The 17369-nt window shown below is 40.3% G+C and overlaps 1 protein-coding gene across 2 annotated transcripts in view; it reads right to left on the reverse strand.

Moving 5' to 3' along the window:
* Nucleotides 1-17369, reverse strand: part of STARD13 (StAR related lipid transfer domain containing 13) — a 241330-nt gene that overhangs the window by 176513 nt on the left and 47448 nt on the right. The window contains exon 1 of one of the 2 annotated variants that reach the window (XM_084879322.1): nt 10917-11182. The exons of the other annotated variant lie outside the window; for it this stretch is intronic. Within the exon in view, the coding sequence (XP_084735448.1) occupies nt 10917-11085 (169 nt within the window). The 5' untranslated portion in view covers nt 11086-11182. Of the gene's footprint in view, nt 1-10916; nt 11183-17369 lie in introns of those variants that run through there. 2 annotated transcript variants of the gene reach the window in all.

Below are 17369 nucleotides of genomic sequence, written 5' to 3' on the forward strand. Positions count from 1 at the left end.
CACAGATTCCCCTCTGGCCTTGCACTGGGCCCCAGAGAGCTCAGCCCCCTTTCCTCCAGCTCTGCCGCCTTCCCTTAGCTTGAGGGGTCACTACCAATGATTCCAAGAGCTAGGAACACTTGCTGCCTCTTTTATTGATTGAGGGTGGGGATCAGCAGGCTTTGCTGTTTATGTGAGTTAAAACTTGGCCTAAACCCATCATTTCAGGTCACTTCAGGGCGGCCAAAAAGAGTAACAGCTGTTCATAGAAAATGACAATTGGGAACAAGAATGGCTTTCATTACAGTGTAAGCTTTAAAACAAACAACAAACACAAAAAGTCCTCTGGTTTCAAGTTCTATTTACTTTTTGAGGACCCCAAAAAATGTGCCAGCATGTATGCTGGTCTTAATAAACTGTGTATAGAGTAAGTACATAATTTACTCTTCGTTTGATGATACAGTACAGTGGTTCCCTCTATATGAGGGGGATACCTTCTAAGACCCCCCCAGACAATCTCTGAAACTTAGTATAGGACTGTACCCTATGTGTACAGTTGTCCCTTGGTAATTCCAGGACTCTTCCACCAAAATCTGTGGATGCTCAAGTCCCTAATATAAAATGCCATAGGGGTTCCTACTTTATCCAGCAAAGCTATCATTCAGAATTGAAAGTCAGATAAAGAGCTTCACAGATAAGAAAAAGCAAAAGGAGTTCACCACCACCAAACCAGTATTATATGAAATGCTGAAAGGTATTCTTGAAGAAGAAAAAGGTAAAGATAAAAATTAAGAACAACAAATACATATCTATCAACAAGTGAATCTAAAAATCAAGTGAATAAAAAATCTGATGAACAGAATAAACTGATAAATATAATAGAACCAGGGGCATAGAAAGGGAGTGGACTTACAATTATTGGGGGGAAAGGGCTATGGGGGGTATGGGAAGAGACTGGACAAAAATAGTACACCTATGGATGAGGACAGTGGGGGGTGGTAAGGGCAGAGGGTGGGTGGGAACCGGGTGGAGGGGAGTTATGGGGGGAGGGGGAAGGAGAGGAACAACTGTAATAATCTGAACAATAAAGATTTATTTTTAAAAAAGAAAAAAGAAAAGAACAAGAAAAAAAGAAAATGCCACATTTGCACATCCTTCCATAAACTTTAAGTCATCTCTAAATTATCTATAATACCTAAAACAATGTAAATATATAGTTGTCACACTGTATTGTTTAGGGAATAATGGGGAAAAAAAAAAAAGGATTGGTGTAAACTAGTGGTTGGCAAACCGTGGCTCACAAGCCACATGCAGCTCTTTGGCCCCTTGAGTGTGGTTCTTCCACAAAATACCAGGTGCGGGCTCGCATGTACAGTGCAATTGAAACTTCGTGGCCCATGCGCAAAAGTCGGTTTTCAGCTCTCAAAAGAAAATTCAATCGTTGTACTGTTGATATATGGCTCTGTTGACTAATGAGTTTGCCGACCACTGGTCTAAGCACATAGTACGTATCAGCAACAATGTAACATTTTTTTCTGGATATTTTTATTGCAATTGGTTAAATCCATGGATGTAGAATCACAGAGGGCCAACTTTACTGTTTTTCCCTGTACATACATATTATAATAAAGTTTAATTTATAAATCAGGCACAATAAGAGGTTAACAACAATAACTAATAATAAAATAGAACAATTATGACAATACACTGTAATGAAATTATATGACTGTAGTCTTTATTTTTCAAATGTCTTATTGTGCTATACTCAATTTTTCACTTAAATGAAGCCCTCTCTTTGGCATATCCGAATTGCCAGCATCACTACTCTTACATTTTGAGGCTATTATTAAGTAAAATAAAGGTTACTTGAGCACAAGCATTGCAATACTGTGAGACAGTAGATTCAATAACCGAAAAGGCTACTATTAGGCAGGCAACATGTAGACGTGGAAATGCTGGATGGTGGTAGGATTCAAATTCCCAGAGGGATTGAGTAGAATCATGCAAGATTTAATCATGCTACTCAGAACAGTGTGCAATTTAAAATTTACAACTTGTTTAATTCTGGAATTTTCCATTTAATACTTTCAGATCATGGTTGCATGGTTGACTGCAGTTAACTGAAATCACAGAAAGTGAAACAACAGATAAGAGGTACTACTGTACCTTGAAGGGCCATATGTACATGGATGCTTGTTTTATATATTATATTACATATATATAATTTTTTTTTCTTATACTGAGCACTAGAGGCCCGGTACATGAAATCCCTCTTGCAATCTGGGACCGCTAGCTCCTAACCGCTTACCTGCCTGCTGCCCTGATTCCCCTAACTGCTCTCCTCTGCCAGCCTGATCCCCCTAACTGCTCCTTCTGCTGGCCTGATCACCCCTAACTGCCTCTGCCTCAGCCCTGTCACCATGGCTTTTTTACTTATATCGATTTCCTTTTTCTAACAGCATTACCATGTTCTGTAATTTAAGTTATTTTCTAACCACTCCATTTAAATTCCTTTAGATCCCAAGTTTCCAGTGAGAGAGGGGGGAAGAGAGAGAACTCATGTCTTTTTAAACAACAGTATATAAATGTCCAGGGTAACTGTGTCTCTGTCCTGCCCTAGACTATACCATTCCATAGTGATTGTCGTGGCCCTGTGTGACTTTACGCCATGAGCATTTGCAATAGACAGATGGCTAATGCATTCTGTGATAGCTTTTTGATATTTTGTGGATTTTTCTCAAAAAGCATCATCATAATGTAAACATGAATGTATTCTCCTTGACAGCAGGAGGAAAAATACCTAACATCGTGTTTGCAGTATTCCTGGAAAACTTATAAGTTGCTTATACAACTGAACAAAACAGATTTTACTAATTAAAATAACTATTACCTGTCAGTTCACTTTAATCTTTCATACTGAGAGAAAGTTTATGTTCCAAGAATATGTTTGAAACATGAAGTCAAAAATTGACTCTGAGCCACCCACAGATGCCTGAGTTTCAGGGAGTACATATCCCACATCACCTCAATCAGAGACACCTGGAAACTTTCCCGTTCCTTTCTTTGTGGGGCAGTCTCTGCTCTTGCCAGCAATATTGAACTACTCTGAATTAGCTTTAGAACTCACCTAGGACTTCAGCGTTATCATAGCTTATACAGATCTAGAGCTAAAAGGCAATAATTTATTTCTTCAAGCCAGCAGGTCCTCACTTGTAGAGTTATTTGAAGATGGGTTGTATTCTTGTTAATAATTATTAACTCTGTCCTTACACCTAGTCCTTCAGTTTTCTGCCTGGCAAATGTGAAGCAACCACCTAATCAGGTTAGAATCTTATTTGGGTTTTTAATTTGCATAAAAAGGATGTTCATCCTGCCTCTACCAGTTGATTTTTTTTTTTTTTTAAGTATTTGGAGTGGAAGCCACTGAATACTTGCAACGTTACTCTCAAAATACCTCAAACTACCTACTGCCCAATCCATACAAGAAAAATGCTCAGAATACCAAGATAAACCGCAGGCTCTGCACTTCGCTCAATCAGCCTTTTAAAAATGTGCTCCTCGGGGAACATTGGTCTTACAAGATGTCACTTCTGATATCCAGTGAATAAATCGTTTCATGATGAAATATACTGGTTGAAACGATCTGCAGGATTTCTCTGAGCCTTTCACCAGTGTGAATCTCCAAGAAGCAGAAGAGGATGCAGCACTACCCCAAATTGTTTAACTGCAGAAACATTTTCCTCCTGAATGCCTAACAGGACTCCTGTTCTCTGAAGGAGACCTAGGAAAATTGTCTGTAGATAATCTCTATGTTATTTCTAGATTGAGCCAGAGAATTAGAGAATTAAATACTGAACCTTTTTGTGTTGATCCACAACCCCTTCCCCCATTTTCACCGAGTTATAATTTGTTGTTCTGCCTCCACTTCCATCGCAGCAGGATGCCACCAAAGACTTGCTGTGAACTCACTATAGGAGTGTTTAAGAGCACCATCCACTATGCATGGGCCCTTTACAAGGTTAGCATGAAAAACTGTTCTCCTATATGAAGTTTTTTGGTAGAAAATTCTCCCAAAAATAAAGTCCAAGGAAAGGCTGTGCTGTTATGTTTTGACCTTATGGACATGGCAACTCTCCCCCTGACTATACTTTCCTTTTTGCTTAGATTAGGAAAGTTCAAGCTAAATTTGCAGCCCACTTTTGATAATTATTCAGGGCCTTATGTTTTATACATTTATGTAATACTAGAAGCCCAGTGCACCAAATTTCCTGCACTGGGGGTGGGGGTGGGGTGGTGGTCCCTCAGCCCAGCCTGTGCCCTCTTGCAGTACAGGACCCCTCACTCCTTATTGCTCGCCTGCTCGCTGCTCCTTACCACTCAGCTTGCTGCTCCTTAATGCTGCCTCAGAGGTGTGAGAGGCTTCTGCCACCGCAGCTGTGCTTGTCAGCTGTGAGCCCAGCTTCTGGCTGAATGACAGTCCTCCTGTGGGAGCACACTGACCACCAGGGGGCAGCTTCTGTGTTGAGCCCCTTGATGGTTAGTGCACATCATAGTGACCAGTCGTTCTGGTCATTCCATCATAATGGTCGCTTAGGCTTTTATTATATAGACTAGAGGCCCGGTGCATGAAATTCATGCACAGGGGGGGAAGGGGGAGGAGGAGGAAGTCCCTCAGCCCTGCCTGCACCCTCTCCAATCTGGGATCCCTCTCACAATCCAGGACTGCTGTCTCCCAACTGCTCACCTGCCTGCCTTCCTGATTGCCCTTAACCACTTCTGCTTGCCAGCCTGATCACCCCCTAACCACTCCCCTTCTAGCCTGATTGATGTCTAACTGCTCCACTGCTAGCCTGTTTTTCCCCAACTTCTCTCCATTGCCGGCCTGGTCACCCCTAACTGTCCTCCCTTGCAGGCCTGCTCCCTCCCAACTGTCCTACCCTGCTGGCCATCTTGTGGTGGCCATCTTGTGTCCACATGGGGGCAGGATCTTTGACCATATGGGGGCAGCTATCTTGATCTTTTGTATTGAAGTGATGGTCAATCTGCATATTATTCTTTTATTAGATAGGATAGAGGCTTGGTGCATGGATGGGGCCAGCTGGTTGCCCTGAAGGGTGTCCCAGATCAGGGTAGGGGTTCCCTTGAGGCATGGGGTGGCCTGGGTGAGGAGCCTGTGATGGTTTGCAGGCCAGCCATGCCCCCTGGTCACCCAAGCAGAGGCCCTGGTATCTAAGATATATTTATCTTCTACAATTGAAACTTTGTAGCCTGGAGTGGAGCCAAGCCTCTGTTCACTCTGTGGTGGTAGCCATTTCTGTTGGGGTTTATTCACCTTCTATAATTGAAACTTTATAGCTTGGAGTGGAGGCCTAGGCCAGCCAGGGCAGGTAGAAAGCTTGGCTTCCTTCATCACCAGGGGCAACCCTAGCCTGCTCTCTCCAGCTCCATGGCTGCCACCATTTTTGTTAGGATTTATCTTCTATAATAGAAACTTTGTAGCCTTAAGCGGAGGCCTGGGCCAGCCAGGGTGTGCAGAAAGCTTGGCTTTCTCCATTGCCAGGGAAATCCAAGCCTCCCTCCTGCTCTCTCCATGGATGCAGCCATCTTGGTTGGGTTAATTTGCATAATCGCTTCTGATTGGCTAGTGGGCATGGCTTGTGGGGGTAGCAGAGTGATGGTTAATTTGCATGTTACTCTTTTATTAGATAGAATAGCTTTCTAGTTCTATCTTATTAATTAACCTACATTTTTCTATTCATCAGATTTACCTTTTTAAACTGAATTGTATAGATAGATATAGATGATAGATATAGATATAGATATAGATATAGATATAGATATAGATATAGATATAGATATATAGACATATAGACATATAGATATATAGATATAGATGTAGATATTGATATTCTTTTCAAATCCTTTAGATAATGAGGTATAATGTAAATTAATATATAATGTCTTTATTCACAACAAAACCATATTCAATTGCCCCTAAAGAGACAGAAAATGATTTTTACATGAGCCTTATTTCATTTAAATATCTGGTATGCAATTATCTGGTTAGATTTTCCTATCTTCTTGTACCCTCACCCCTAGTCTCACACCATGCTCTTACCTGTTCATTTCCTTTTATATAAGAGGTTTACCAAAACCCATTGTAATTTTCTCTCTTTCTAAATTTGTTTGGGTCATCAATTGTTACTGTTCAGACCAGTAATGGAGATTTTTTTTTATTATTCACTCGTGTATTAAAATTAGCCCATAATTAAATTGCTAAGAAAATGAGTAAACTATATGAGTTTACCAGTGCTTACAATTTACTAAGGATTAAAACTCTGACTATAAGAGGGGAAATAAGACTTGAGAAAAAATGAACCTTTGTTCACTTAAACCAATGTTCAAATATCTGTATTTGGCAACTGGTTGCATCTGGGATGTGTTTATAAAATCAGACCTAATAAAAGCAGTGATGTGCAGGTATTGAAGTCATAATTTTGTTCAAGTAAATATCTCAATTTTTGTATATGTATGAGCATATTGCTCTTTGCTAATTCCCTTTCAGTACTTATTTCTTGATTGCTAACATTTTTACCATGTGATAATTTTTTAAAACGTTCTCCAAAGTTTTTAACTTAGTTCATTTAATAGATTTTCCTGTAACTTTGGTTAAACAGTATCCCTTATGTACCAACCCTTCAGTCACAGCACTGAACAGAGAAAGGCTCTGATTCATGAAATGTGAATTTCTGACTGTTTTTTTTTTTTTTAAGAACTTGAGCAATACATGACAAATGCTTTCTCACCCTGTTTCCTGTATTCCATCTACCTTTCTACCAGCATAATAACCCTTCATTTCTGAAAATAGTGGGTTAACAATGAACTAAAGAGAAAGATCAATTACAAAAGAACAAATGATTACTTAATTTCAGCCGACAATATGCAGGATTTAGTAATACCATCACTTAGATTGAGTAAATTCCCAAAATGCCATTTGGCTTGATGAAGTAATGAGAGAGGATGTATCACTAATGCCCATTTCCATTCCTGGAAAAATCAAAATGGCAGTTTATTCTACTCTAGTTTCAACTCAGGGGCTATCTTTAAAAATAGTCTCAGATAAAAAGTCCATGAAAATGCAAGTCTAACTTTCACTAATTCTTTTAGTAGTGAAATTTTCTACATTCTGAATGTATATTTAAAAATAGGATTTGTGTGTGTGTGTAAATATCTGCTTTATTGTGGTGTGTGTGTGTGTGTGTGTGTGTGTGTGTGTGTGTGAGAATGGGGATGAACATACATGGACAGTCTCTAGTCCCGACAGTCTTCACAATAGGCCAGGCATCACAATAACTCTATTTTATAGTCCTGGACTCCAGAGAAGCAAAGGTTTCTGCAAGTTTCTTTATAATCATAGGATATACTGACATCTAAGTAGTCCACAAGACTGGACATCCTTAACTTTCCTATTACATTGATAATAAGAGCATTAAACATATATCAAAAAAATGTTCAGGTAGATGTTAAATGACATAATTAACAAACCATAAATAAGAGTTGTTTTTCTCTTAAAAAATACCTAAATTTTAGTTATTAAAATTAGGTATTAGCTATGACAGAATCCTAGAATTTGAGAGATGACTTCACACTTATTTAATCTAAACCTTCTATTTTATGGAAGAAGGAAAGAATGCCTAGAGAAGTTGTGGCCTGCCCCAGATGACACAATTAAATAGTGGCACAGGTAGAACTAAAACTTGATTTTCACTTTACCATTTCCTTGACAGGTTAGAAAAATTATAAAACATAGATTTATTCCACATTACAAAACTGCTTTTATTTCCTTTTCAGCTTCTGTAACTTCAGGTTGAAATTTCCCTGTTTTACACACACTTATTCAAGGAGTTACTAACTCAACTACAGAGAGAACCAGAATAAACTTGAGCAATCATAATTCAACCATTTTAATTTCTCATCAAAAAACAAAGGCCCAGTGAAGTTCTGAAACTTGCCACAGTAACAGAATGAGGGAGTGTCTCAATAGAACCTGCATCCCTGTCTCCTTTCTTTGTTCTTCAGTAGACTTTACTGCAATCTGGTTCATGTCATGCTGTTTTACACATATAAATTATTTTAAAAGTTTAGTAGCATGATAATTTTTTAAGTAATCACATTTAAATATCTGCTTAGATCTGGATAGATCAAATAGCATGTGGATGTGTCTAACAAGTAAATCATAACCATCAATGACATAAGACCCCCTATTCTGGCCTAAAATGCTTTTCCTCCACCTCCTCAGTGTCCTCCCTCTAGTTCATTTCCAAATGCCTGTCAGTGAGAGAAATAAGGACCATTATTATATCCATTCTCTCTCCCTACAACAATTTCCCATTGATTCAACAAGATTGTGGGGTAGGACTTATTGGCAGTATGACTTATGATAAACTCTTATTCTGCAAACAACACTCTATTTTAAACATCTCTACTTTTCTTAACTGGACATAAAACTTTAGATCTAAAAAGAAGGCTAGAGAAGTTATGTCTATAGATTTTGGAGCATACCCTAAAGTGAGCAAGTTTAGATTCATCCTGTGTTTGGGCAACTAATTCTGATCCTATGCATCATCAAAGATTCCTTTATTTCTGCTCCTTGTTTTTCCTTCCTATGAGTGTATCTGCTGTTGAATCATGTCCATGCCATTCAATGATTATCTCACTGCACTGAGGTCAGTGGGGAGCAATTTACTCTTGTTTGTATTGTTCTGAATAGCCATGAAAGATCACAAGTAACAATGCCCCAAATTATATTCATATAATGCTAAATCTTCCTTGAAAGATCTATAACAGAATAACACAAACAATTTTACTGTCATTGTGGCTGTCATTTCAATATGTAAAATACACACAAAAACAAAAAACAATGTCATTAAGTTAATATGTGCTTGATAAGCATTAATTTAATGATTATAGGTCATTAGTAAAATAACTTGGTATCATACCCTTTTGGGTACTAACAGTTCAAGGAAAGTAAAATACATAGCATTTCGTTTCCACTAGAGAAGTAAAACCTGAGTGGAAATTTCATAGTGAGTGACCAAGTCAGACTCTGTAATACTGAGTACAGATAATTGAAAAGTTTTTGGGATATTACCAGGTATATAATCCAAAAAATCAACCATAGGTTCAATACTTTAATACTCATTATAAAAACTAAAAAACAGTGTAGTGTATTTTAGAACATGGGCTCTAGAAGTATAGTCAAATATCAGCTCTTACTATGTAACCTCAGAGAAATTACTTGAATTCTATAATATATGCCTGTTTTCTCACCTTTAAAATGGGTATAATAATAGTACTTACCTATAAGGACTTTTTTTAATATAAAATAAATTGAAATACATTGAAACATGAATATGTTCATAACTTTAAGTCCTCAATGAAAAAATAATCTTTATACCAAAAAAAAACATAAATAATTTTTAGTGAAATTAATTATTGTAAACATATTTAAAGAGATTTTCAAAACAATTTCAAACTATTTCTATGCAATGTTTCTAATATAATACACTTTATATGCATGCTGAGCAATTTTTACAGAACATGGAATATAAATCATTATCAAACATTTACCAGACCCCTATGTCCCTAATGATGACAGCATCTGGTAAAACATCATTGTCAGAAATCTTTAAAACAAAAATGGTTTTTATTCTAAGCCTAATATATTTTTAAGTCGAGCCACAGGGAAATAATTACTTTTGTTTCTATTCAATCAAGACCTGCACACAAAGTTTATGGAATGACATAATATCCTTCCTGAAATTAGAGCGGTATGTAGGACCAGTATCCTTCACACATAACCAGTTCCTGGCCCTTTACAAACAAATCCTAATTTCCAAGGAAACAATCTCATCAAATGCTGCTCACTAGAATTCATATTGTTCCTTTTGGAAACATAACAATAAGATTTTCACGATTACAAACCCCAACTTCCCCTTTAAAATTCAATATACTCTTAAACTATTTTAAGTGGAATTTGTTTGTACAATGGCTCTCGAAAATAATTTGTTTCTTTTATTTATTTATGTTTTTAGAGGAGGGAGGTGGTCATAAACTTCATAAACTTACTGGACAAGTGTGCACCAGTTAGGGACTTCCTAGGAAGGTCCATCTGTCTTGTTTCTACAGACCTATCCTAAGATTAGGCGCATGTTTTAAGATATTTTTGGAGAATGATGAGTTTTATTGATGTCCAGGCTGTTGATTACCCACCCCCACTCCCTCGGAATAAAAAGGAACAACCAGCAGCACGTAATCAATACAGAAAGCCAATGCTTCTGTGCACAGGTCACAAGACTTGTTTTGAGGTTAGAGGACACATTTATCCTTTACCAGAAAAAAAAATATATATATATATATATATTAACAAATCAGTGACAACCACTGACAAACATACAAAGAGGCAGAAATGTGAACCTGATTACCAATCTCGTGCCCTTAAGACTGGAATTCTAACTTTCCCTGCCATTAAGAGTGTTCTTAAGAACCTGAGCAGGGTGGAAGTGAATAACCCCTTGCCCTACTGATTTAAATAAACAAGTATCCAAGTTTCAAATGTGACAGAGTGCGAGGAACCTGCAGAAAAGCTCCTAAAATGCACAGTGAGTAAGCCTGTCTCATGTATTCTGTAAACACAATGTAAGTTTTGGAGTTTTATGATTCGCTGTCCTACCGGGAAGTTTTTTGTGGCAGCTAAATGCTGTTACTGTTTGCTTAAAACTGCAGCCTGGAGTTATTTCTAAAAGTTACGTGCAACGTGGCATAGAATAAATCCACATACTTTAAAGTGAAATCAATAATTTACAAAACTGAGTTAGCATGAAATTGAGCCAACAGAAATCAGAATCAGCAACAGCCTTCCACTACCGGCAACTCACCTTGTTGAATTTTAGTCACTAGCTGATGGCGCGCTAGAATCCGGCTCATCCTGTAAGGAGAGCGCCTCGCAGTCTGATCAAATCGCAAGAACATCTCCTGGCCCTCGGCTGTCATGGCATTTAGGTAGTAGCAGCCTGAAGCTGGGGTCCTGGGCCCCTGACCCAACATCTCGGCAGATTTCCTTCTGCCACCTTAGCCTGCCCCGGCTGTTTCCGTCCACCCCCAGTCTCAGAGGCGAGGCGCCAGCCCGCAGAGCTCCGGGGACCAGGCGATATTTAAAAAGGAAAGGGAGTGCCAGAAGCCGGGCTCCCAATCCCGCCCCGGCCCCACGTGACCGCGGGAGCCAATCGGAGGAGAGAGGAGCCGGAGCCCCACCGCAGCTCCCGGGCGCCGGCTGAAGCAGCTGCAAGGACTCCCGGCCTCAGAGCTGACTGGGCACCGCGAAGCAGCACTCACTACAAGAGCTAAAAGAAAAAGAGAAAGGGAAGAGAAATGGCGGTAGGAGAAAAATAACCCCCACGCATAGGGAATCTTCTAGGCTGTTAAAGCTAGAGAAAGCACATTCTTTCTCCCTGCAGCTAGGTGAAAGATGGGTGTGATAAACATCCTAAGTGAAAAACTACTTTGGATAAACACAAGCTGCTGGGTATAAATTACCACGCTACATTAAAAGAAATGAAGCTCTTCCAGTGAAATTGAACCTCAAGTGCTTGAACACGGGAGTGAATACACTAGAGTGACTAGACTTCTGACCCTCTGCAGTGGGAAGCTGAGAGCTCTTACAGATAAGATTGGGATATGCATATCTGTTAAATATCTATTCTTTAATTTTCCTACTTCCTCAGTTTTTAATCACCATGAAGAAGAATTCTTATGAAGTACCTATTACATTTAGGACACTGCCAAGAATCATTGTAAAGATGCAAGTTCATGCCAAGGTATTGTCTGTGGCCAGGCTGCACAGATACAATAGAAAAGTTATGCAAAAGCTTGTAATATAAGCTTTATGTGAAAGGGTGTCTCAAAACAGACACAAACTCAATGTTAGGGGAGTTATATTATTTTTGACTGGGGTGATGACAGCAGACCACACAGAGGAGGAGACATTTAGGTGGGCTTTAAAAAATGGTGGGATTCTCGCATATAGAGACTGGGGAGGGCTTTGCAGAAGGGTCTCTGCCCACATGTGGGAGACCAGGAATCAGAATTTGTGTTTAAGGAAAGTGCAAGTGATTTAATTTGACCCTAAGTGAGGATTCATAAGGAAGTAGTTAGGAACACTCCTCCCACCCCCCATTTTTCCTATTTAATATTATGTGATGTTAAGAGAAAAAAAAAGTCCATAGAAAATATGTTATTGAATGCTGAGCCTGAAGATGAATGAATAAAGTTCTTTGAAAAAGAAGCTTTTGGCCAAGTAGTTCTTACATTTGGCTAACTCAAACTGAAACATAACCTGCTCTGAGATTTATAGACCTAATAATGAAAAACTCTCAATAAACAGTTTAACAGATCTTAAATTAGGACCTCAATTCTTATTACTGTGGTTCTCTTAAGGTTGTCAGCCCTAACATCTTTCCCTGGGGGAATTTTTGCTGGCCCAATTCTGAGAAGCAGCCTGTCTTTGGTAACTATCCCAATGGGTAAATGGACAGATTAATGAATGTCTCTAAGGTCTGCAATAAAACATACTCCCTTTGAAGGCAATTGTGAACCTCTTTAAGAAATTATGCAAGAGTAGTAGGCAAGTTTAAAAGTCTTCAAGTCAGCATAATTGTAGAAAAAGAAAAGAAGACCTCCCTAAATCCTGTTGTTCCCTTTCCATTCTTATTTGGGATTTGATCAGAGTCTTTCTGTTCCAGGGCATCCTCTGTGGGAGGTGAAAGGAATCTAAGAACTAGCAACTCTGGTATGCCAGAAGAATGGTAGACATATTTAGCACTACACTGGAATATTAAATGTCTGTTAGGTCCATTTGTCAAGCTCAGATCCAGCACTGCTTGCTATCTGATCAGGATGCTGTCAGCCACTTTGCCTGTGTGCTTTTGTTTTAATAGTCCAACATTGGGGACTTCCCTGCCATAAACCATGTATTCAAGCCAGACACCTGGCAGTAATTATTTGTTCATGGGGAGAGAATGAAACAAAAATGGAGAAAGAACGAAAAGCAGAGTATGGAACTTAGGAACTTTGGTTATGCTCTGGGAAGGAAAGGGTAGGAAATAAGGTATAGTTATTTCGTAGCTGTCACTGACGCAAAGAAAAACTGGCTATTCCCAATGCCATCCTTGTAGTTCATTATTATCTTGGTTGCATTTTAAAAATACTTGAAATTATTCTTCCTAGGAAGCACTGAAGCATATATTTTTTAAATTCACAATGCTTACTTTTTGCATAATAATGAATACATGAACACATGAAAGTCCTAAGGTTTTTGTTCTAAAAAATTCAAGATCATTAATATATACTTTTTGATATATGTAAACTTCTGTAACAACATGAAACATAGTATTTCATAGGTGACTGGCAATGAAGAACAAGCATTGACCATAAATTTTTTTTAAAAAAAAAAAAAGGAATTTTTACTCCCTAATTAAAAGACAATTTAAAATGAAGCCTAGTTTTTCTAAAAATCCATCTCAGTTTAAGCAGGAGGATCCATGCAGGATTATGTATCAACATCTCTGTCTTCCCTAGGGATTTACAACTTCAATTTTATGGTACAAGTAGTATCTATAAGTCCATGCAACTGCTCACCATGTTTTTGTTATTTTTGCATGACCAAAATACCATAGTAGCAGATAAAGTAACATTATTTTCTCATTAGCAATACATTTTTATGGAAACTGAATCCTCTTAATAACTTTTTTTTTTTTTTTTTTTTTTTTAGCATTTGGTCCCAATAATAGAATTACCACTGGGTGGACAGTTTTGTTATACTTGCTTTAAATGTAAGCAAACTGCTGATAAGCTACCCTGGGCTGATAATATCCTTCATGCATCTTGTTGAGAGAACTCTTCTTCACTGGTGAGGGAGTGAGATCCGAGGAAATCAGAGAGAGTGTGCTGAAGTCCCAAGTGTACCTTCCAAGACTGAAGTGGCATTTCTTCCTTCCCAATTCCTTCAAACAAGAGGAACATGGATGGCACTAGTGGCTAGTTCTTATCTACTTTTCCACTTTCCTAATTTGTTCCTCAAGAGCAAACTTCACTCAGATAATCTCAGGGATGGGATGAACAGATGAATATTGGGAACTAAAAACAGTAATAAAGAAAAGAAGGAGGAGTGAGGAGGCTAACAGTGTTAAATAGCTACTATGTACCAGATGTTATGTTATTACATTTCATGTTTTTTAGTTATTATCCACAGCCATCCTCTGTAGTGCCTTATTTTATGGAAAAGGAACCTAAGAACCCCAGAGGTGAAGCAATACCCTGGTGAAGTCATTGTTTACCTGTAAGCCAATGATATATTAACTTTCCACTATCATACATGATGGACAGAAAAGAGGAAACTGTGGCACAGAATAGGTGCTGGGAAAACTAGATAGGACAGAATATTTTTGTAAGAATATACTAAAAATCATTTTAATTTTATATATTGTACTAGAGGTCCGGTGCACGACATTTGTGCATGGAGGGTGGTGTCCCTCAGCCCAACCTGCACCCTCACCAATCTGGGACCCCTCCAGGGATGTCCGACTGTTTAGGTGGCAGTCAGACATCCCTCTCACAATCCAGGATTGCTAGCTCCCAACTGCTCACCTGCTTGCCTTCCTGATTGCCCCTAACCACTTCTGCCTGCCAGCCTGATCACCCCCTAACTACTCCAGTCTGATTGATGCCTAACTGCTCCACTGACAGCCTCTTTGCCCCTAACTGCCCTCCCCTGCAGGCCTGGTCACCCCCAACTGCTCTTCCCTGCAGGCCTGGGTCCCCCCAAACTGCCCTCCCCTGCAGACCTGGTCACCCCCAACTTTTCTCCTCTGCCAGCCTGATCACCCCTAATTGCCCTCCCTTGCAGGCCTGGTGCCTCCCAACTGCCCTCCCCTGCTGGCCATCTTGTGATGGCCATCTTGTGTCCACATGGGGGCAGGATCTTTGACCATATGGGGGCAGCCATCTTGTGTGTTGAAGTGATGGTCAATCTGCATTACTCTTTTATTAGATAGTATAAAGGCCTGGTACATGAGTGGGGGTCAGCTGGTTTGCCCTGAAGGGTGTCCTGGATCAGGGTAGGGGTTCCCTTGGGGCATGGGGTTGCCTGGGCAAGGGGCCTGTGATGGTTTGCAGACCAACCACACCCCCTGGCGACCCAAGTGGAGGCCCTGGTATCTGGGATTTATTTATCTTCTATAATTGAAACTTTGTAGCCTTGAGTGAAGGCCTGAGCCAGGGTGTGTGGAAAGCTTGGCTTCCTCCATCACCAGGGAAACCCAAGCCTCCCTCCTGCTTGCTTTGTGGCTGCAGTCATCTTGGTTGGAGGCTAATTTGCATACTCGCTCCTGATTGGCTTGTGGGTGTGGCTTGTGGGGGTAGCAGAGTGGTGGTTAATTTGCATATTACTCATTTATTAGATAGTATGTGATACTGGAAAGTCTATATAGAAATACTAGAGACCCGTGCACAAAGTTTGTGCATGGGTAGGGTGTCCCTCAGCCCAGCCTGCACCCTCCCCAATCTGGGAACCCTCAAGAGATGTCCGACTGCTGGTTTAGGCCTGATCCCTACCTGCCTGATTGCCTCTAACCACTCTGATAGTCTAATCGCCCCCTAGCAGCTCCCCTATTGGCCTGATTAACACCTAACTGCTTCCCTGCCAGTCCGATTGCCCCAATTGCCCTCCCCTGCTAGCCTGATCTCGCCCCCAACTGCCCTCCCCTAATGGCCTGATGGCCCCCAATTGCTCTCCTTTGCTTACCTGGTCTCCCCCAACTTCCCTCTCCTGCCAGCCTGATCTCACCCCCAACTTCCTTCCCCTAATGGCCTGATCTCACCCCCAACTGGCCTCCTCTGCCAGCCAATTTGGTTCTGTTTGGTCGGTTTCTATGCCAGTCAGTGTCAAACGCTCTGCCTCCTAGGCAGCCATTGGCTCCTCGCAATTCACACATATTTGGTTCTGATTGGTCAGTTTCTATGCCAGTCAGCATTAAAAGCCCCGCCTCCTACGCAGCTATTGTCTCCTCTCAATTCACCCAGATTTGGTTCTGTTTGGTGGGTTTCTATTCCAGTCAGTATCAAAAGTTCCACCTCCTAGGCAGCCATTGGCTCCTTGCAATTCACCCAGATTTAATTATGATTGGTCAGTTTCTATGCCATTCAGCATCTTGGGCCTAACTTTGGGCCTGATCAAAGAGGTGGGGCTGATTAGCCCCAGGCTGCTGGTGAGTGGCTGAACTGCTGACTTCTGGGAGGGAGAGAGAAGCAGGGTCTTGATCACCTGCTTCTCTCTCCTAGCATGCCAGCAGCCACTGCCACTGCTGATCAGCCCTGCCTCTCTCTCTCTTTGAGAGGACAGCAGTTAAGCCTGCTCGCCTGCTTTGCACGCAGCCTGGCGAACGGTCAAGCCTCCCGGTCACTGCAGATGTGATGGACCCAGGCTTTTTATATATTGGGATAGTTATGAGATGGCTAAAATTCTGTGATGGTTGAGATCTGGGTGTTTAGACATAACAAGGCAAAAAGCCAAAAGCTTTTATTAACCAGGGAGAACTAAAGTCCTTCTTATACCCTAGTCTGAGACCCTAGTCTATGGCTGAGAACTGAACCCACCCACACCCCCAACCCTACTGTGAGGAAGCAGCTTGGCTGCTTCTTAGTTTAAGGAGTTCTCTTTTGCAGCATAGGTTGTGTCTTCTGCTTTCTGCATATCCTCACGGCTAACTCTGCATATTGTCTGTCCTTTTCCATGGCATTTCTTCTCCATGCAAACACTCCAAATACAGTAAAAACTCTGAAATTTGATCTCTAAACAAAATGTTTGGTATTTAAAAATTTCATATCTTTTGATAGATGGTCCCAGATTTGCACTCAATGGAATTTTGTATACATATGGCAAAGCACTAAGAGTGCTTTTACAGGAGCCAGGAGTGGTTCACTGTGCTGTCATCTGACTGCTTCTCTTTCTACTCCTTCACATATATTCCAGCCGCCTCATCAGCCTGTTCAAAGGAAGCCAAGATAGTTCTGCCAAGTAGGAAAATGTTTGAGATACAAGTGGTAGGTGGAAAAAAGCAGAACTGATTTGGAGGACTGCTTTTGAAATTACTTGAATACAAAGGTTATGGGTTAATGTCATAGCCTTCCTGTGGCCTCTGAAGCTCATTTTGAGGATTTCCACCAATTGATTGTGATGTTTGTGCCCAACTCTGTGCCAATAAGTCTTTCCAATATGCATTCACCAATGCCCAATGACCAATACAGTCAAGTTAGTGATGCTAATATTAGCAGCC

The sequence above is a fragment of the Pipistrellus hanaki genome (assembly GCF_964339955.1).
Source record: "Pipistrellus hanaki genome assembly, chromosome: 3".
NCBI classification, from domain to species: Eukaryota; Metazoa; Chordata; class Mammalia; order Chiroptera; family Vespertilionidae; genus Pipistrellus; species Pipistrellus hanaki.